Below are 21928 nucleotides of genomic sequence, written 5' to 3'. Positions count from 1 at the left end.
GAGACAGAGCATGAACAGGGGAGGGGCAGAAAGAAAGGGAGACACAGAATCCAAAGCAGGTTTCAGGCTCTGAGCCATCAGCACAGAGCCTGATGCAGGACTTGAACTCACAGACCGTGAGATCATGACCTGAGCCGAAGTCAGACGCTTAACCCACCAAGCCACCCAGGCGCCCCTATATATAGGTTTTTTAAAAAAAATTTTTAATGCTTATTTATTTCTGAGACAGAGAGAGACAGAGCATGAGTGGGGGTGGGGCAGAGAGAGAGGGAGACACAGAATCCGAAGCAGGTTCCGGGCTCCAAGCCATCAGCACAGAGCCCGAAGCGGGGCTCGAACTCACGGACTGCAATATCATGACTTGAGCTGAAGCCAGACGCTCAACAGACTGAACCCCCCAGGCGCCCCTATATATAGGTTTTGATTGAGTTATGTTGACATACAACCTTGTGCAATGTAACGATTGGACATTGTGTTCGCCGCAAAATTATCACCACAGTGAGTCCAGGCACCACCCGTGACCATAAAAAGTTACAAAAAAGAAAATTTTTCTGACGATGTGAACTTTCAAGATTCACTCTTCACTCTTGCAGCAGCCTTCAAAAATGCACTAAGACACCATCGACTACAGTCCCCAGGCCACACACCACATCCCCGCGACCTATCCGTGTACGTATCTGTATATAGGCATCCGTATCTATTTATAAAATCAGCTTAAACTATAAGAAATGATATATTGGATACACATACTATATACTCTGCGGTTTTCCTCCAATTCTGCAGCATTTAAAATTTTTAACAGTGCTGCTGGTCATGCCCCACTGAATTGATGACTGTGACCCACAGCTTTAAAAACTCTCCTCAGAGGGGCACCTGGGGGGCTCAGTTGGATAGGTGTCTGACTTTGGCTCAGGTCAGGATCTCATGGTTCATGGGTTCGAGCCCTGCGTCAGGCTCTGTGCCGACAGCTCAGAGCCTGGAGCCTGCTTCGGAATCTGTCTCCCTCTCTCTCTGCCTCCCCCACTCACGCTCTGTGTGTGTGTGTGTGTCTCTCTCTCAAACATAAATAAACTTTAAAAATAAATAAACATAAAAAAATAAAATAGTTCACATATCCCAAGAGCTGTTTAGGCTTTTGCTATAATAGTCTGTTTCAGGCTTATGAAAGCCTAAATGCACCTGGGCATAACGGATTTGGTTTGATGTAGATTTGTGTTAGCCCGACCAGGAAATTGTTGGGAAGGCAACTGGCTGCCTTTCTTGGCACACTAAATAAGGAATATCTGGGTGATTCGTTTGACCCTTGGAGGCAAATTGCCTTTGTGGCAGGATTTCAACATTTTCTTAGGATCCTGAATGCTTAACTAGGAATAGATAAAGGAAAACAAAAAATGAGCTCATCTCAAAAATGTCCCCTAAAAAACTTGCAAGAAGCAAAAAGACCTATTATAAAGAAGTATCTGAACAGGCAAGGATCTGAAAATTCATCAAGGAGTGTTGTTTTTATTAATTTTTTTAAATGTTTATTTTTACTTTTGACAGAGAGAGAGAGAGAGAGACAGAGCATGAGCAGGGGAGGGGCAGAGAGAGAGGGAGACACAGAATCAGAAGCAGGCTCTGGGCTCCGAGCTGTCAGCACAGAGCCCGACGCGGGGCTTGAAACTATGAACCGTGAAATCATGACCTGAGCCGAAGTCGGACGCTTAACCGACCGAGCCACCCAGGCGCCCCACGGAGTGTTGTTTTTAATGTAAAGACCTCTGTTTTCCCTCTAAGGGACAATGATTTAGAATGACAAAGCAGGGGCGCCTGGGAGGTTCAGTCGGTTGAGCACTTGACTCTTGATTTCGGCTCAGGTCATGATCCCAGGGTGGTGAGATTGAGCCCCAGGTCAGGGTCATGCTGAACATAGAGCCTGTTTGGATTCTCTCTCTCTCTCTCTCTCTCTCTCAAAAAAAAAAGCCAAATTTAACCCAGTTAGTAAGTAAAAGTGCTGAGGCTACAATAGAAGTTTCCATATAAAAACCTCATCATCCATAATCCACGACCAAAACCCCGAGCTATTTACAGCCAGATCATAGCTCAGAAAAAAACAAGAACAAAAACAGAAAACGTTTTTAAGGAGAGTCCTACCTCCTCCTTTCACAAAAGAAACTGGACATTTATTTCCCCTGGGAACGATTAGACCCTCCTCATGCCCCTCCCAGGAAATGTCGCCATCAGTCACAATATTTCCAGACCTTGTCCTTGTTATAATTCTGGGTCAGCGAGCACCATTTTCTCCCAAACGCGTCCCCGTCTTCAGTGCATTCGCGGTAGATAAGGCGTCTGTACCAGAAGGGAAACACGCATTTTGCAAAGTCTACAGAGGAGAGAAGCAATCAGGATAAGAAATCTTTCTGTTTTGTACCTCCTCTTTGCGCCCACACACACCATTCCGCTCGGCACCATCTACTCTGAAATGTTGGTGGGGGATTGGGGTTTTGCTAAACGTTTTCATTTCAAGGTAACGTGGGTGAAGCCCTCATCATACGTCTTGGGGGCCTTGTGACTTCCACACTGCCAGAGATCTGCACAAACCTTATTTTCGCAATGTAATTGACTGTGGATTCCCTTCTCAGGACCCTCTGGCGGGTCTCCCCGGACTTCAGCCCTGGCGACAGAAGATCACTGCCCTGAGGTGTGCAGAGGCAAGGTACTCACCTTCTTCAGAGCAATACTTCCACTGTCCTTGGTACGTCTTAGTTAGGGAGCACCACTTGTGTTTTGCCTTGAACTTGATGCAGTCATAGAATATCCCACCTCTGTACTGGAATGGAAAGACGCACTTGCCATCTAGAGAAAACAAAGATCCTTCGTCCCTCTCTGGGAGTGTTAGTTGATATGTTACAAAATTACTTTCATCCTCCCTTGCTTGCACCAGAATCAGAGCCCCTGCCTGAGGTTCTGGTGGGTCACGTAGTAGCAGAGCTGTTGAAACCCCTACCCCGTGTCCCACTTTTCTCCACGGTATAGACACTGTTGGTGGTTTGCTTAGCATTTGACCCTAGTTCCAGAAGTCTATACTAAGGTTAGAAACATAAATTTGAGACCTGTCTGTTAAACAATTTCCCCTCTGTCTTTTTTCTTTACCTTCTCACATACGTGCGTGCACACACACACACACACACACTGTATATAGCCTGGTTTATCTCTATCCACACTTTTCTGCATGTACATATGGATTTTTCTGCATATATATATATATATATCTCCATCCGTCCATCCATCCATCCAACATATATATAACTATACATAATATATATGTAGGGGTACACATGCTCAGATTTTTTGCTCCCTCCCCAAATGAGTCACACTTTATATCCATAATTTATTTTGAGAGAGAGAGAGAGCACATGCACGAGTAGAGGAGGGGCAGAGAGAGAGGGAGACAGAGAATCTGAAGCAGTCTCTGCACCCTCAGTGCAGACAGAGCCCAATACGGGACTCGAACTCACAAACCGTGAGATCATGACCTGACCTGAAATCAAGAGTCGGATGCTCAACTGACTGAGCCACAGATGTCCCCATAACCTGAGTTTCTAACTCAGCATATCACAAAAATCCTTTTCAACATATCCTCTCCCCCCCTTATTTTTAGAACTCCTGGCCTCCATTTAAGACAGCTTCCAGAACTTTATCTAGAATTGAACTCGCTATCTTTCTTGCTTGCTTATATTTGCCCTTATGAATGATAGTCATTCTCTATCCATCCATTGATTCAAGCCAAAAATGTTATCCAACGTATCCTTTTAAAGCTTTGTAGCTCTAGCTCCTTTCTAATGCCAATTCAGAGTCTGTGATACGGATTTTGCCAAATTTATTCAATATTTCCCTTATTCAGATTGTTTATCCTCTGCATATGAAGCTGAGGCAAGCATTCATATATGTAAATCCTTACATATTGAAGCATCTGTTTCTACAGAATGGACTCCCCAAAGCAAGATTATTAGGTTAAAGCACACATGAATTGTTAACACTGCTGGGAGTTGTTTTCTCAAAAGGCAATAGCGACTCATCTTTCCTACCAATGTGCTCTTTTACCCGGATTTTCATTAGCAGGAGGCATTTATACAATTTTAAAACACTTGACTTTAAAACAGATGATTCCTGTCTTCCTTTAAAACAGATGGTGCAGTTGGTGTGCCTCGATGGCTCAGTCAGTTGAGTGTCTGACTCTTGATTTTGGCTTAGGTCATGATCCCAGGGTCATGGGATTGAGCCCCGTGTCAGGCTCTGTACTAAGCGTGGAGCCTGCTTGAGATTCTCTCTCTCTCTCTCTCTCTCTCTCTCTCTCTCTCTCTTTCTCTCTCTCTCTCTGTCCCTCTGCCCTTCTCCCATGTGCTCCCGCCCACACTTAAATAAATAAATAAATAACAGATTAAAAAAATAAAATAGATGGTCCAGGGTAACATGAAAAAAATATGAAGCCAGGGAGCATCAGAAAAGATTACTTATTATTTGATGCATTCTAGGCTGACACCATGCTATTTATATGGCAATAATTGTGGTTTGTTTAAATATCTGATAATACAAGATGTTTCTCTAGCACTTTTTTGTGTATAATATTCCTCATTACTATTGAGCATTTTTCCTCTGTGAATCTTTTTTTTTTAATTTTTTTTAACGTTTATTTATTTTTGAGACAGAGAGAGACAGAGCACGAACAGGGGAGGGCGGAGAGAGAGGGAGACACAGAATCCGAAACAGGCTCCAGGCTCTGAGCTGTCAGCACAGAGCCCGACGCGGGGCTCGAACTCATGGACCGCGAGATCATGACCTGAGCCGAAGTCGGACACTTAACTGACCAAGCCACCCAGGCGCCCCATCCTCTGTGAATCTTAAAATTGGGTATTTTCTGTTATATTGGCAGAAATTAAAGAGTAGTGCCAGTAAGATGCCAGTAAAGTTCGGGGTGACTCTATTTCTTGTTTTTGTTTCTGTTTACAAATTGCTTATATCAAATTTTATGAAAAGAGAAAAAAGAAATGTTATCAGGAAAAACCCCACTGCTTTCCCTGTTTTTATAAAATTATAAGGAAATGAACTTTCATTGCAAAAATCTTCTGATCAACTTACCTTTGACTTCCGGAAAGTGAGTTATAGTGTCTGAAAAAGAAAATTTGAAGCTAACATTTATTTCCCAATTCTTATGCTTTCCAGTCAAAAACATGGCATGATTCTTCTATTATTTACAACTCGCTTTGTGTTCTTCAATGTGATTTCATCATTTACTTTAAGTCCTGGAGATTTCTTGCTGATATAACTCCAAAGTGCTTTTGGTCATTGATGTAAAATAGAATGACTTCCTTTCCCACCAGTGTCTAGTTTATTCTCACCAGTATAGAGAAAAACAACTTACTACTGTATATCTATCTTATATCCAGCCACTCTCTTCTTGAAGCTAGTAATCTTTCCTAGTTTTCCTAGGCATTCCTATAAAGTACACATTCATATAAAATAATTGTACTTGTTATTTTCTCTGGTTTATATATTATTTCCTTTTTGCAATGTCACATGTGTTAGATTCCATCATCCCCACAATGTTCACTAGTACTGATCACAATAGGCACATCTGAGCTTTGGACAGGGGGAATGACATTGAGGTTAAGAATGTCCATTTCAGGGGCACCTGGGTGGCTCACTCAGTTAAGCGTCTGACTCTTGGTTTCTGCTCTGGTCATGATCTCATGTTTCATGGGATTGAGCCCCACACTGGGCTCTGTGCTGACAGCATGAAGCCTGCTTGGGATTCTCTCTCTCTCTCTCTCTCTGTCTCTCTCTGCCCTTCCCCTGCTCATTCTCTCTCTCTCTCAAAATGAATAAATAAGACTTAAAAAAAGCCCAAAAGAATGTTTATTTCATCATGGTTGATAATAGCTCCACAAATAGAAATTAATCCAAAAGTACCAATCACTAAGGGAATTTAAAAATAAAATACAACTTTAGGGGCACCTGGGTGGTTCAGTCAGTTAAGTGTCTGACACTTGTTCTCAGCTCAGGTCTTGATCTCAGGGTCTTGAGTTCAAGCCCTGTATTGGGCTCCATGCTGAGCATGAAGCCTACTTAAAAAATAATAAAATAAAATAAAATAAAATAAAATAAAACAAAATAAAATAAAATAAAATAAAATAAAACTTTATAATACCATGCAAGCATTAACAAAGATGAGCATAGAAATAGATAAGAAAACATTTGTACTTCATCTTTAGGTGACAAAAGGCATTCTCTATTTCATTACATCCTTTAAGACTCTATTTTTCCAAAAAAGGAAATCACATTATGAAATTGTATGGGATGAAAACTCAAAAATATAAACAGTAAAATTAACAATAATATTATAATTGCTTTCCTCTTCTTTTTCCTTAACTATTACAACAGGTTTTTTTCATTTTATTTATTTTAGAGAGAGAGAGAAAGCATGCGAGCGAGAGAGAAGGGCAGAGGGAGAGAGAATCTTAAGCAGGCTCCATCTCAGCCCATTTCCTTAACAATTTTTTTTAAGTTTATTTATGTGTTTTTTGAGAGAGAGGGGCACAGGGAGAGAGGAGAGACAGAATCCCAAGTTGGCTCTGGGCCAGTAACAGGGTCTGAGCCACCAGCACAGAGCCTGATGCAGGGTGGGGCTCCATCCCATGAACTGTGGGATCATGACCTGAGTGGAAATCAAGAGTTAGATGCTTAATTGACTGAGCCACTAAGGTACTCCTCCTCAACTATTTTTAACATACATTGTACTATATCTTTTTTTTTTTTTTTTTTTTTTTTGGTAGGCTTCATGCCCAGCACAAATCCCAGCACAGGGCTCAGACTCACAACATTGAGATCAAGGCCTGAGCTGAGATCAAGAGTTGGACCCTTAACTGACTGAGCCACTCAGGCGCCCCATACTTTATCTTATATATAAAAACATAAAATAGTAGTTTTTCATGAAAAATATAGTTTCTCACCAGGAGAAGAAGCATAATATTCAACGACTTTACATTTTATTGCCAAATTTCAAAAGAAACTCTAATAAAAGAATTTTGATCAACTCACCTATAGCTGGTAGATTGTCATCTGAAAGACACAATTGTAAACAAATATTTATTTCACTAGATTAACCTTTAAAATAAAGCACAAATATTTTACTGAATTATATCCCAGTAAGGATAATATTTTGAAGGAGAGGCATCGAAATTTCAGTGATGCTTATTTTCAGTAGTGTCATTGTGGGTGATTTAAAAAACATTTTTAAAAAATGTTTATTTTTCAGGGGCGCCTGGGTGGCGCAGTCGGTTAAGCGTCCGACTTCAGCCAGGTCACGATCTCACGGTCCGTGAGTTCGAGCCCCGCGTCAGGCTCTGGGCTGATGGCTCAGAGCCTGGAGCCTGTTTCCGATTCTGTGTCTCCCTCTCTCTCTGTCCCTCCCCCGTTCATGCTCTGTCTCTCTCTGTCCCAAAAATCAATAAACGTTGAAAAAAAAAATTTTTAAATAAAAAAAAAATGTTTATTTTTCAGAGAGAGAGACAGAGACACAGAGCATGAGTCGGGGAGGGGCAGAGAGAGGGAGACACAGAATCGGAAGCAGGCTCCAGGCTCTGAGCTGTCAGCACAGAGCCCGATGGGGGTGCTGAACTCATGGACTGTGAGATCATGACCTGAGCTGAATTCAGACGTTCAATCAACTGAGCCACTCAGGTGCCCCTTATTGTGGGTGATTTAAAATTTTTCCTTTTGCTTTAACTGTGTTTTCCAAATAGTGTTAATGAACAGGAACAACAAAAACAGTCTCTAAAACAAACAAAGAATCAGGGGTGCCTGGGTGGCTCAGTCAGTTGAGCATCCAACTCTTGATTTTGGCTCAGGTCATGATCTAACCGTTTGTAGATTTGAGCCCCGAGTTGGGCTCTGCACTGATAGCGTGCAGCCTGTTTGGGATTCTCCCTCTCTCTCTCTCTCTCTCTCTCTTTCTCAAAAATAAATAAAATAAAAATTAAAAAAATAAGTAGGCAAAAATAAATGACTTACTTTTTCCATACCTTCCTACAAAAATAAACCACAATATAGGAGGGAAAACATGTTTTACACCTTCACTCTTCTTTTCTGTTTTGTTTTATTCTATTTCTTTTTAGTACTATCTGAAAGGTACCACTGGAAGCATTTACTGATCTGTCCTTGGCTTTTAGAATAAGATCAAATTAGTTTTAGCATCTGTTAAGGAAAGGTCTTTGCAGGTCAAAGTCACAGGTTTGTTATGAGGGTTGAATAAAAACATACATCAGGGCTCTGCACAGTACATGGCACATAGCAAGCATGTACCATACGGCAACTCTTTCATTGCAGAAAGGATTTCTTTCCTTACGATAATCGTTATTATTTTCTCCCTGATGAGGTTCAAGTTTGCAATTAATTTTCACAAACAATAGAGAACTTATATCCACTAGCAACTGCTCCAGAATTCCAGTTTAGGAGACTCTGGTATCGGGCAAGTATTGAAATTACAAGAAATCTCACAGAAAGTGCTAGGGCATTTCATCATAAACGGATTGTCTGTTGTTCGCAGATCTTCAACCGCTCTTTTCTGAGATCGGAACAGAGACAGGATCTGAATGGATGTGTTTTTGCCTGTAACCGTTGAACTGGCAACCTGTATAAAACATGAAACTTTTTTTTTTTTTCTGGGAGCAGGAAACATGGCATAAAGAAGGCGATGCGAGATGACTTACTTTTTCACACCTATCACCAGGAAGGATTCCAGTTGGAGGACACATTCAGAATATAAATTGACAGTGAAGAGATGTGGCTAAAGAAATATGCTTTCTCAGAATCTCTAGCTCAGTTGTCCCCAGCTAGCTGTGTGGCTCTGGGGACACGACTCAACCCCTCTGTGCCTCAGATTCTCTTCTATAAAATGAGGGCGCTAATTGTACCTACCTCATGGGCTTGTTATGAGGACCATATGTATTATGCACATCAAGCACCCAGCACACCATTCGGCTTAACACTAGAAATTCTGTCTGCCCTCCACGGGGGAGAGGACATTGACAATTCTTTTGAGTCTGTGGGAACGTTTCCATAATACAACAGGTTAAAGATTTTTAAAAGAAAACCTGATCTAATCATAACAGCAAAGAATTATGGAGAACTCGTGCTGGGAATGTAAAATAGTGCAGCTGCTATGGAAAATGGAAAACAGTAGGGAGGTTGCTCAAAAAATTAAAAATAGAATGGCCATGTGATCTCGCGATCTCATTTCTTTTTTTTTTTTAACGTTTATTTTTTGAGAGACAGAGAGAGGCAGAGCACAAGTGGGGGAGGGGCAGAGAGAGAGAGGGAGACATAGAATCCAAAGCAGGCTCTGGGCTCTGAGCCTTCAGTACAGAGCCCGACACGCGGGACTCGGGACTGGAACCCACCAGCCATGAGATCATGACCTGAGCTGAGGCTGGAAGGTTAACCGACTGAGCCACCCAGGCACCCCAGGCAACCCCCTTCTCAACCTTGCCCATTCCGGGTGGCATCCCTGGAGTGTTGGGGGCAATAAGAATCATTCTCCTCCTGTTCCAGAGCAGCCGAGGCTCAGAACCTTGTCTGAGGTCACAGATGAAACTCAGGCTGGAGCCAGAGAGGGCAAGTGGTGGTGGCGGGGGTGGGGGGGGGGGTGGGGCGGTGGTGGTGGCGAGGGGGACTTTGGAGCCCCTTGCAGGAGGGAGGTGGAATACAGGAGAGTGGGAGGGTGCTCAGCCCTCAGCCAGTAGGGGGCCTCCAGGAGCGCCCGACTATCATTCCGCCTCACCCCGATAAAATAATAAAGGCTCTTGCAATGCAAGATTCGTATTTTAGTGCAAACCTTTGCTAAGGGGCCCCTGGGTGGCTCAGTCGGTTGAGCCTCCCACTCTTGGTTTCGGCTCAGGCCATGGTCTCACGGTTCCGTGGGTTCGAGCCCTGCATCAGGCTCTGTGCCGTCCTCCCCAAAGGGACCCCAGTGTCACCTAATCCCTGAGTGCACCCCAACAGCTTGTATCCGCGGGGAAATTACACTTCGTGCATGGCAAATTTCTAGTCCTGGAATAAGGTCACTCAACCAAGCCCTCTGTGAAGCCTCGCCAGGTCAATCACATCTCCGTTCTCATGAGGGGCATGCGGGGAGTGGGGGGAGGGGTATGCTCGTAGGGCTCATCTGTCTCCTGCCTTCCCACTAGCCAGGAGCATGAATGGAGGCACTCCCGCCACTTAATGTCTGCACCATCCCGTGTGCCTGGCGGGATCCGAACCACCCATCTCATTCCTTCTAAGATGCTAAAACGCAACGCTTTTCCTGGTTCGTCTCTGGAATCAGAGTGCCCCTTATTTCCGATGGCATCTTGTCCGCAGGCCGGGTTGCCGTGGGGACGTGGTCATTGTGCCCACAGTAGCCAATGTGGGTCATTGTGCCTATGACAGTAGCCAAAGGACAGCGTCAACACTTGTAGCCTGCGTGTCAGGGGCTCAAAAGAAACCCCTAGAGACAACCACAGGGCCCTCCTAGCCTCCGGGAAACAGATACTTGCAAAGGGAGATGGACAGTGTGAGTAAACATTTCCAAAGTCTCAGAAGTAGACTTAGCACCACGTTAAATGGAAAGACCAGCTAAGGTGCCCAGAACCGGTGGGTCTTCATTCTTACGCGCATTCTTCTGAGAAGTGTTACAATCACCCAGACTCCGGACGGCATCCAGACAGTGGGAAAATGTGATGTTGGTAATTCAGGAGGCCCGGCACCAAAAGGGGAGAAATTTTAGGACCTTCTTAGCCAGCTTCTTGTGCTTATGTTTTCTTTTTCTCATGTACCCACAAAAGTGATATCTCATGAAAGAATCTACGTCTGAGACAAAAGTGTTATTTTCCCAGCAGCATAAAACGAACATTCTAACAGATAAGAAAGCAGTGGTGGGGGCTCCCGGGGTGGCTCAGTCGGTTGAGCATCTGACTTTGGCTCAGGTCATGATCTCGCAGTTCGTGCGTTCGAACTCCATGTCGGGCTCTGTGTTGACAGCTCGGAGCCTGGAGCCTTGCTTTGGATTCTGTGTCTCCCTCTCTCTATCTCTCTCTCTGCACCTCCCCTGCTCGCTCTGTGTCTCTTTCTCTCAAAAATAAATAAAAACATTAAAAAAAAAAAGAAAAGAAAGCAGTGGTCATGGTCACACTGAGGACATCTTGTTCTAAAAAAATATTTATCCATGCTGCATTTGATTTATGTTTCAGGGCAAAGATGTCCTGAAGAATACTTACAAATAGGACATGCAACACCATCATTTTTTTTTTTTTGCCATTTTGCAAAAACAAAAAAAAATTGTTTCACAACTACGTGTAATCCCCATGAAATGTGTAAGAAATGCATCCATAATGAAGTTTCTTATTGTGTTATTTACAACTGTCGAAGGCCACAGGATTTTGGAAAAGGGTTAAAACAGACTTGCCAAAACTCAGTTCCATTTTCAAAGACGCTAATAAGGCACTTAAAATATTTTAATGCTTATTTATTTTTGAGAGAGAGAGAGAGAGAGAGACAGAGCACGAGCAGGGGAGGGGCAGAGAGAGAGGGAGAGACAGAATCGGAAGTAGGCTCCAGGCTCTGAGCTGTCAGCACAGAGCCCGATGTGGGGCTCGAACCCACAAACTGTGAGATCATGACCTGAGCCGGTCGGGTGCCCAACCAACTGAGCCCCCCAGGCGCCCCAAGACTTGGTTTTTAAATGGCCACCCCGATGCTGGAACATTGCTACTCACCTTCATAGTCTTGACCAAACACACTGTGAAGCCAGCAGACCCAGAGCAGCAAAAACACCACGTGCAGGACCATGTTCCTCCTCTCAGGGACTGCTGGTTGACCAGCTCATCCTCAGGATTTTAGAGCCCCAACCACTGCTCATCCCTCCTCCTTCTCCTCCCCCTCTTTTTCTCTAGCATCCCCAGACTCCTCCTTCTCTCCTCCTCTTCCTTAAATTTTTTTAAATGTTTATTTTTTTTGACAGAGAGAGAGAGACAGAGCATGAGTGGGGGAGGGGCAGAGAGAGAGGAAGACACAGAATCCGAAGCAGGCTCCAGGCTCTGAGCCATCAGCACAGAGCCTGATGCAGGGCTCGAACCCATGGGCAGCGAGATCATGACCCAAGCCGAAGTCGGATGCTCAACTGACTGAACCACCCATGCGCCCCTCCTCTTCCCTGTCGTAAGGTCCCCTTCCCTTCTCAGCCCCCCTCCTCTTTCCCTCTCACTCTTCTTCATCTCCCCCCCCACCTCTCTGCCTCGCATAGAAGGAAATGCAGAAAAAGAAATACACAAGGATTAGGAGAGTCACGACAAGGAATTTCAAGTTGTTTCCACAGCCACAACCATCCAGGACCCAGAAGCAGTATAGACTTATCCAAGTCTTGGATCTTACATGGGTCTTATATGGATCTTTGAAAGCCAGGCCCAAGGACTCCACCGGAGAGGCCCAGGGAGGCTGTTTGGAGACGTAGATTTGCTCCCGGATACAAGCATCCCTGCACACGCCCCATGAATCTTTGGTGCGGGATTCTGCTCTCTGGAGGGCCATGGAGATCCACCCAATGGGCCACAGGTGGCTTTGCAATTCCGAGGAATAAGCAACGCCATGTGTACGGGTCCCCTACAGTTCACAGCTCTGAAAAGTAAGACTGAATTCTGAAACACAGGCTCCGACAGTCTCTATTAATATCCTTTTTAGAAAATGTTTATATATTTATTTTTATTTTTTTATTATTTTTTTTATAATTGTATTTAAAAATTTTTTTAATGTTTGTTTATTTTTGAGACAGAGAGAGACACAGCATGAACCAGGGGAGGGGCAGAGAGAGAGGGAGACACAGAATCTGAAACAGGCTCCAGGCTCTGAGCCGTCAGCAAAGAGCCCGACGCGGGGCTCAAACTCACGGACCGTGAGATCATGACCTGAGCTGAAGTCGGCCGCTTAACCGACTGAGCCACCCAGGCGCCCCTATATATTTATTTTTGAGAGAGAGAGAGATAGAGAATGAACAGGGGAGGGACCGAGAGAGAGAATCCCAAGCAGGCTCCCAGCTGTAAGCACAGAGCCCAATGCGGGGCTTGAACTCACAAACCATGAGATCATGACCTGAGCCGAAACCAAGAGTCAGACTAACCAACTGAGCCAACCAGGCACCCCTTCATTAATATTTTAAGTTGAAAGTACATCCATCATATTGCCTCCTTTCTACTCATCAGTAAAGATGAGGATTTCCTTTGGAACAAATGACAAAAGAAAGGCTTGACCTCAAATGACAGCCACCAAAATGTCAAGAGCCAGCAAATCAGAGGCTCTTAACTGGTGGCTTCTGCTCTTGCCCAATAGATTTTATGTTCATTTTTCAAAAATTTTAAAGACTTTTAAAAAAAGTAATCTCTGCACCCAATGTGGGGCTCCAACTCACAACCCTGAGGTCAAGAGTCACTCGCTCCACCCTCTGAGCCAACCAGGCTGCCCTGGGTGGTTCGGTCGGTTAAGCATCCGACTTCTGTTCAGGTCATGATCTTGCTGTCCATGGGTTCGAGCCCTGCGTCGGGCTTTGTGCTGACAGCTCCGAGCCTTCAGCCTGGTTCGGATTCTGTGTCTCCCTCTCTCTCTGCCCCTCCCCCCGCTTGTGCTCTCTCACTCTCGCTCTCAAAAATACATAAACATAAAAAAAATAAATGAAATAAAAACCTACTCAAGAGCTTTGAATTCCAATTCTAATTGGGAACAGTTGCTGCGTTTGCTTATTTCTAACACTGGTGTCTGCGTACACTGCTTCCTACAGTCACTTGAGAAAGTTTATCCCCAAATCTTGGATCGACAGATGTTCCCGTGGAACAATGCAGTTGGCATCTGGGGATTCCTATCGGCATCCACACACTTATTTCATGAAAACCACTCTCTCTTCTTCCTGGGACTTGAAACTGTACATTTCCCTCCAAGAAATACTTCCAATCTCGGAGCACAGCAATTTGTCACATCCTCACCTCTGTTGTACCCGGATGACCGTCTCTGCAATGTGGTGGCAGCCGTGGGTGGTTTTCCCTTTGTGATCCAGGGAGCCAGGAGATACTGTGTCCAGTGTCTTTGTTGTGTACGTAGCCTGCAAACGTGCAATAACCACTTCGTCTCCTTTTTGGAACATCTTTCAGCAAAATATGATAAGGCAGTTCTAGAATATGTTCCACAACATAGTGGTTGGTCTTTGGCTAAGAGTGGTTGGTCTTTTGGCTGTTGTTTCGCTAAGAGAGTCGGTACTTTAAAAAAATTTTTTTTATTATTATGTTTATTGATTTTGAGGGGGGTGGGCAGAGAGAGAGAGGGAGACACAGAATCCGAAGCAGCCTCCAGGCTCCAAGCTGTCAGCACAGAGCCTGACACGGGGCTCGAACTCACAGACAGTGAGCTCATGCCCTGAGTCAAAGTCAGACGCTTAACTGAGTGAGCCACCCAGGCACCCCTGAAAGTTCTTAATAAATAATTTTTTATACAAAACTAATGGTTTTCCAGATTCTTTCTCTCTCAGGTCTCTCTCTCTTCTCTACCCCTCTCATGCTTTCTCTCTCCCAAAAATAAATTAAAAAAAAAAACATTAAAAAAGAGGGTAGATCTCATGTTGAGTGTTCTTACACACAAAGCAAAAACACAAATACAAAAACAAACAGAAAGAGACAGGAGGGAGCTTTTGGAGGTGATGTCATTACCTAGATTGTCGTGATGGTTTCACAGGTATATGCAAATCTCCAAACTTGTAATCGCACAGTAAACTATGCCCAATTCTACCTCAATAAAGCTGTTAAAAAAATACAAATGCTAATAGGTCTAGGCTGGAACCCGGGAGTCTGTATTCTTAAAAGCTCTCTGGTGATTCCAATACACATTCCTATTTTAAAATAAATAGGTTGAGGGGCGTCTGGGTGGCTCAACTGGTTGAGAGTCTGATTTTGGCTCTGGTCATGATCCCAGGGTTGTGGGATCGAGTGCCACGTTGGGCTGCATGGAGCCTGCTTCAGATTCTTTCTCTCTGCCCCTTTCCCCACCACTCATGCATGTGCTCTCTTTCTAAAAAAATAAAAATTAAAGGGGCGGCTGGGTGGCTTAGTCGGTTGAGCTTCTGACTTTGGCTCAGGTCATGATCTCGTGGTCCGGGTGAGTTTGAGCCCTGCATTGGGCTCTGTGCTGACAGCTCAGGGCCTGGAGCCTGCTTCAGATTCTGTGTCTCCTTCTTTCTCTATGCCACCCCCACTCATGCTTTGTCTTTCTCAAAAATAAACATTGAAAAAAATTAGAAAAAAATAAAAACATAAAAATTTAAAAAATAAGGAGCGGTTGAGGAAGAAAGAGAGGCAGGCTGATGGACTAAAAAAAAAGAAAGAGGAGGGGCAGAGCCACATGCACATATTTATGGACACACATAGACACTAACACATACATGCCCATAAGTGTATACATATATATGCATACATAGTGAGACATTCAGGTCAGAATGACACACAGAGAGAGAACAAACCCAGAGACCCAAGGAGATAAAGAAGAGGAAAAAGCAGACAGGGTGGGAAGAAAAAGGGAGAAGGGGAAGAAAGATGGTACAAGAGGTTGGGGGAGAGTGGATCTCCAAGACACAGAGAAAGAAGGACAGATGGAGACAGAGACAGGAAGTAGATGATAGGAAGGAGGCAGAGACAGGAAGTAGACGACAGGAAGGAGGCAGAGACAGGAAGTAGGTGACAGGAAGCAGGCAGAGACAAGAAGTAGATGATAGGAAGGAGGCTGTCAAGTCAGGAAAGGAAGACCTCAAAGCCTCTTATCTAGAAAACTCCCAAACCTATGCAATGAGAAACTGTCACCAAAATGACAATAAAATGAGACCCCAACCTCAGCTGCTCCAAGTCCCACTGTCCCCGCCTGCTTGCTATATGGCTTTTGGCAAGTCCCTAGGCACCTCTGTGCCTCCATTTCCTCATCTGTAAAACCAAGGAGTCCTACCTGTGATCAATTGCAATATTTGGTAAATCTCTATGGTGTCAATCCTGAAAGATACCAGGACAGGGCTGTGGACTTCTTACAGAGTTTTCAGAATGGTAGGATAGAATTTAAAAGTGAAAAATTAGGGGCACCTGGGTGGCTCAGTCGGTTAAGCATCTAACTCTTGATTTTGGCTCAGGTCATGATCTCACCATTTGTGAGTTTGAGCCCCATGTCAGCTCCACGCTGACAGTGCTTGAGATTCTCTCTCTCCCTCTGTCTCTGCCCCTCCCCTGTGTGCTCTCTCTCTCTCAAAATAAATAAATAAACTTTTAGAGACACCTGGGTGGCTCAGTGGGTTGAGTGACTTTGGCTCAGATCATGATCTCACTGTTTGTGAGTTCAAGCCCTGCATGGGGCTCTGTGCTGACAGTTCAGAACCTGGAGCCCACTTCAGATTCTGTGTCTCCCTCTCTGTACGCCCCTCCCCCACTCACTCAAAAACAAATAAACATTAACACAAATAAAACATGAACAAATAAACTTCTTAAAAATGAGGAAAGAGTAGATGACGTGTTTCAGAGAGCTGGTGTTTTTGATTCTCCCACGCTTCCTTTCTCACTGGAAAATTCTAGGGCTCTTCGTTTTTCATTATTCAGGTAAAACCTGTCCACTTCCTGGTAGCCTCATATTCAGGGGCACTTTCTTCTCTGTTCATTAATATTCTTGCCCATGACCCCATCCCTGAAAGATCCCATTAATAAACACATGATTGAATTTTATGGGCCTCATGGATATGCATGAGCTCATCTTTGGGCATCATTAACCATGGGGCTATTTCATCCAAACCACCCTGATTGTAATCACTTGCAGAAAACCCTCTTTGGGGAAGCTGTGGTGTCTTCCTACCGACAGGTTGGGGCCAAAACAGTCGGGACAGTCCCCAAATAATCCAGAGATTTGGTGAGCAGAACCTTAAAGAGGGCTCGTGGAGACAGCTAGGGCCAAGAAGGACTCTCTCAAAGGTACACCTCAACCTAGAAACTTGGGAGGGGTGTGAGAGGCAGGACCTGGGAGCTCCCACAGCAAGGAAGGAAGGTTTAGAACAGCATTGTCCCCTGGAGAAAATAAAACGTAAGCCATAAATATCATTGTAAATTTCATAGTAGCCACATTAAAAAAAAGAGTAAGAACAGGTGCAGTTTATTTTAATAATGTATTTCGTTGAACCATGATAGCCAAAATACTATCATTTCACATATGATCAACACACAAAAAAAATTCTTTGCTTTTCCATACTTCATCTTCAGATCCCAGTATTTTATGCTTACAACATGGGGCAATGAGAACTCACCACATTTCCAGTGCTCAAGAGCCATAGTGGCTGGTGGCCGCCATACTGGAAGGTGCAGTTATGGAGCTCTGTGAAAGAAAGGCCAGGGAAAGTGGGGAAGGAGGCTGTGGGGGCAGATTCCTTTCTCTGTAGAAACTCAAAGGCGTAGGTGAAGCCAGACCGTCTGACCAATGTAATGCTATGGAAGGCTGCCTGTACCCCAACTTTGGGGGAAAAGAGATGGAAGAAAAGAGAACTAACCTGGACAAACTGCCTAGTAAATTCCTGGTAGTCAACTACTATCTTCATGGTCCCATGAATATTTTTTGGCACCATTCCTCTAAGGTAAGGCTCACTCTGCCTGTTTCATCAAGGAGAAAGCTGAGATTCAGAGATCTTCCTGAGGTCCTGTCATTGCTCCCTCCACAGACAGCCTGAATGCATAATAGAAGAGGTGCATTTGCATGTTTGTGAGGGGGTCTCACACTGAGGTTTTGTTTCACACTTGGAGACATCTGCTGCCAAGGAGCAGAAGGACTCAGTATTTTCAAGCCACACTAAACTCCAAATGCCTAGGCCCATGAGCTCCTATAATTCCCACAATAGCTTCCATAGTTGGATTTTTATCTCCACTTAACAGATGAGAACTTGAAAACTGGAAATTGGAGAGGTGAAATGACCTTCCCAAGGCCACCCAGCAGATAAATGGGAGAGGTGGAGTTTGAACCTGGGTTGGTTGGGTGCCATTCTCTTCTCATGGGTCCATTGTGACATTTTTTGCTGAAGAGAATCAGTGAGTTGAGGCGGTGGGCTAAGCTGCCTCCTGATGACCCTCTCAGCACCTTCATACTACCTGGTGGCTGTTCTCACTTCCCATGTTGGGTGATAGATATTTGTGCCTATGTCCCATCTCTGACTTTTTTTTTTAATTTTTTTAACGTTTATTTATTTTTGAGACAGAGAGAGACAGAGCATGAACAGGGGAGGGGCAGAGAGAGAGGGAGACACAGAACCGGAAGCAGGCTCCAGGCTCTGGGCCATCAGCCCAGAGCGACGCGGGGCTCGAACTCACTGACTGCAAGATCGTGACCTGAGCTGAAGTCGGACGCTTAACTGACTGAGCCACCCAGGCGCCCCCCATCTCTGACTTTTGAGGCCAGAAATAATGTCCACTTCCTCTTAGTAGTTGCCCCAGTTCTATATGGATGGCAAGGTTCTAGAATACTTATTGGATGGATAGACAGAAAGTGGATGGTGGAAGAATGGATGGATGGATGGAAGGATGGAAGGAAGGAAGGCTGGATGAAAAGACGGATGATGGGTCAAAAGATGGATGAATGGATGGATGGACGGATGGATGGAAGGATGGATGGATGGGTGACAGAAAGATAGATGAAAACAATGTTAACAATGTGGAATATTATTAAGCAAGGAAAGCATTTACTAGAAGATAACATTTTCCGAAAAGTTTGGAGGACGATAAATAACAAAAAGTAAAGGAAAGAAGAAAATCAGAACATTTCCAAGATAAGTTTACTTAATGAATTAATTACTGAGAGCCTAGCATGGTGAAGAGAAGACTGGATGTTACTATCATCATCATCAATATTATCAGTCATCACCATCCTTAGCATTAATGGCCAACATTTATTGTGATCTTCCTTTATAGCAGACACCATACTAAGTATTTTATATCTTTTGTTTAATTTGGTCCTTCCAACAAATGCGTGGAATAGGTACGATTCCCATTTTATGGATGAGTAAGCTGTTAAGCGCCTTGCATAATTATTGTTTTTAATTATGAAATCGTGTACACCTATGGAGAAAAATTCAAATAGGGAGTCTTGCAATTATCCTTGATTGTTCATTCCCACTTCTCAGAGATCTTACCAGCCAACAATCTTGTGACAGTGGCAGGATGCCAGCCCCAACTACCCCACGGCCCAGGACAAAAGGTCCTCCACAAGCATTTGAATGTGCCAGTGATCAAGGAATGACTTGGTCCTCACTTGAATGTTCCAGACGTGGGTGTCTGGCTGTTGAGGCTCACTTCACAGTTCAGTCATTGTCTTGAACCACCCCCAAATATTTTCTATTAATGTCCATGGCTTGATCCAAGTAGGCTCATTAACATTCCAGAATATCGGTCCTTATCAACTTCTTACATTTGCACGGTGTCCTTCGTGGCACAAAGGAAGCATCCAGGTGGAGGGAAGAGCAAGTGTAAAGGCCCTGAGATGTAAGTAAGCTCAGCCGGTGCTGTGCTGGAAACAGCAAAGAGCCTAGTGCAACTGGGGCAGATCGAGGGAGAACAGAGTGATAAGGAATGAGCTTGGAGGGGAAGGCCGTGGTATGGACTATGGATTGTGTTATAAAAGTGACAGAGAAGTGTGTGGGAGTTAATGGATGCCACTTGTCCCCATTTTAATCTCTCCAGTGGCTTCTGTTAGCGTTTAGAATCTAAGGAAGGCTCTGTAGGGGTCCAGCACCATCTGCCTCGCCAAGTACCTCTTGGGCCTCGCTCCTCCCTGCTCACACCTGTTCTGGTTGTTGTTTAAATACATGTCAGCTTTTTCTCTCATCTTGCCTCTCCTGCCCAGATGAGCCACCAAACCCCCTCCCCTGGTTCCCCTCATGCCTACATCCCACTCTTCCTGAGGGTCTGTTTACAAGTCATTTGCTTGGAAGAGCCTCGCCGGCCTCCTGTCACCTTGCCCCAGTTACTCTTTGTCTGTAGCCTTGGTCCTTCCCCTTCGTCACCATGATCATGAGTAAGAGACACATGCTTGTCTCTGGTTTATTCCCTTCCTGTCTGTCTCCTTTGTAGGCAGCCCAGCCCCATGAAGGCAGGGGCAAGGCCTGTCTCCCACTCTGCTGTCTCTCATCCCCTAACCCTGCAGCCCACGCATTGTACAGGCTCAGGAAATATTTGTTTCTGAATGAATGCTTGAAAGCAAGCACCAAGACCCCTGTGGACAGGACAGGGGAGAGCCTCGAGGCCAGGACATCGGTGATGGAAAGTGACAACCATCTGGGGGATAGAAGGTGAAAGCCTGAGTTTGCAGGAGCAGGAGAGACAGAGAGAAGGTGATGCGTTCACAAAGCCATTCGGGAAGCAGAAGCCACAGGGTTTGATGACTGATAGGACGTTAGGGAGGAGAAAGCTTTACTGTTGGGGTGACAACTTGAGGGGTGGGAAAGAGCATTGTCTTAGCATTTCTTTTTCGTGGTTCTGAAGGCTGGGAAGTCCAAGACTGTGGTACCCACAGATTCAGGGTCTGGTAAAAACCCACTTCCTGGTAGACAACCATCTTCTCACTGTGTCCTCACGTGGCGGAAGGGGCGAGGGGGCTCTTTGAGGTCTCTTTTACAAGGGCACTAGCCCCACTCATAATGTGTCACCCTCATAACCTAATCATTCCCAAAGACCCCACCTCCTAATGCCAATACCTTGGAGGTTAGGATTCCAACATATGAATTTGGGGGAGACACTTGAGCATCTGCCTCTTGATTTCAGCTCAGGTCATGATCCCAGGGTCATGGGATTGAGTCCCTCGTTGTGTTCTGCACTGAGTGTGGAGTCTGCTTAAGATTCTCTCTCTCCCTCTGCCCGTGTTCCCAGCTCTCACTCTCTCTCTCTCTCTCTCTCTCTCTCTCTCAAATAAAAAAAAGGGGGAGAATAAAACAGAATTTGACATTCAGAAGTTTGCCTGGAGAGCTCTGGTATGAACAAGGATTTGGGTGGACATTTCTGGACTACTTAGACAGTGTCCCACAGCAGCTGAGAGCCCAGTCTCTGGTGTTAGGGTGTTGGGGTTCAGCTAAAAGCCCCAGCACTTATGAAGTTTGTGATCCTCAGCAAGATGCTTAAGCTTTCTGTGTCTCAACTTCCCCAAATGAGTAATGGGGGTTATATTAGTACTTCCCTCTTTGGGCTACTGTCAGGATCATAATGAATTTAGAATAGTGTATAGCACTCAATGAGTATTACCTGTTATTGTTTATTATCTCAGTTAATCATCATCACAAGCCTAAGTGGTAAGTAAGGTTAGCATCCCCATTTTTTTAGAGGAGGAAGCTGAGGCTTGGAGAACTTAAGTAACTTCCCAAGGTCACCCAGGTGGTAAATGGTGGAGTCAGGATTTCAATCAGGACCAGCTAGTTTCTGCAGTCAGAGGTGGGTCCAATTCTAGAGTCTGAAACACCAGCCAGAGCGAGAGCCATGAGTAGGTGGGCAGTGAATGAATGAGATATCACTCAGGAAAAAAGCAAGTTTAGGGCTTGGTGCTGTGGTTAAGAATAACAAGAGAAATCAGAAAGACATTCCAATGTGTAGCAGGAAGGCAAGTGAGAGAGTGTGTTCTGAGACCCAGGTGCTCAGTAATGCCACCTACCTGTTCAAGGACCTGAATCGATGGCTTTGGGATTTTTTCCCCCAATGGACCATTCAGATTTGTTATTAAGAATTGGGGCCATCTGATGTCTTTCCTGAGCTGCCTTGATCTTTGCCTGAATTACTCATAAACCCAACTAACAATTTACAATGGAAATGCCCTTTCACCTCAGCATCTCATC

At 44.6% G+C, this 21928-nt stretch overlaps 1 protein-coding gene across 1 annotated transcript; it reads right to left on the bottom strand.

The window, feature by feature from the left end:
* Window positions 1-2013: 2013 nt before the first annotated feature.
* On the bottom strand, window positions 2014-11862 carry BSPH1 (binder of sperm protein homolog 1). Its single transcript, XM_049622306.1, has 3 exons — window positions 11790-11862; window positions 2704-2835; window positions 2014-2362 (listed from the first exon to the last, which is right to left on the bottom strand). The coding sequence occupies exons 1-3, from the start codon at window positions 11860-11862 to the stop codon at window positions 2220-2222; spliced, it is 348 nt and encodes a 115-aa protein (XP_049478263.1). The 3' UTR covers window positions 2014-2219.
* Window positions 11863-21928: the final 10066 nt, after the last annotated feature.

Source organism: Panthera uncia (assembly GCF_023721935.1).
Source record: "Panthera uncia isolate 11264 chromosome E2 unlocalized genomic scaffold, Puncia_PCG_1.0 HiC_scaffold_19, whole genome shotgun sequence".
NCBI classification, from domain to species: domain Eukaryota; kingdom Metazoa; phylum Chordata; class Mammalia; order Carnivora; family Felidae; genus Panthera; species Panthera uncia.
Note: the sequence above shows the minus strand (reverse complement) of the source record. Positions and strands in the feature narration are given on the sequence as shown.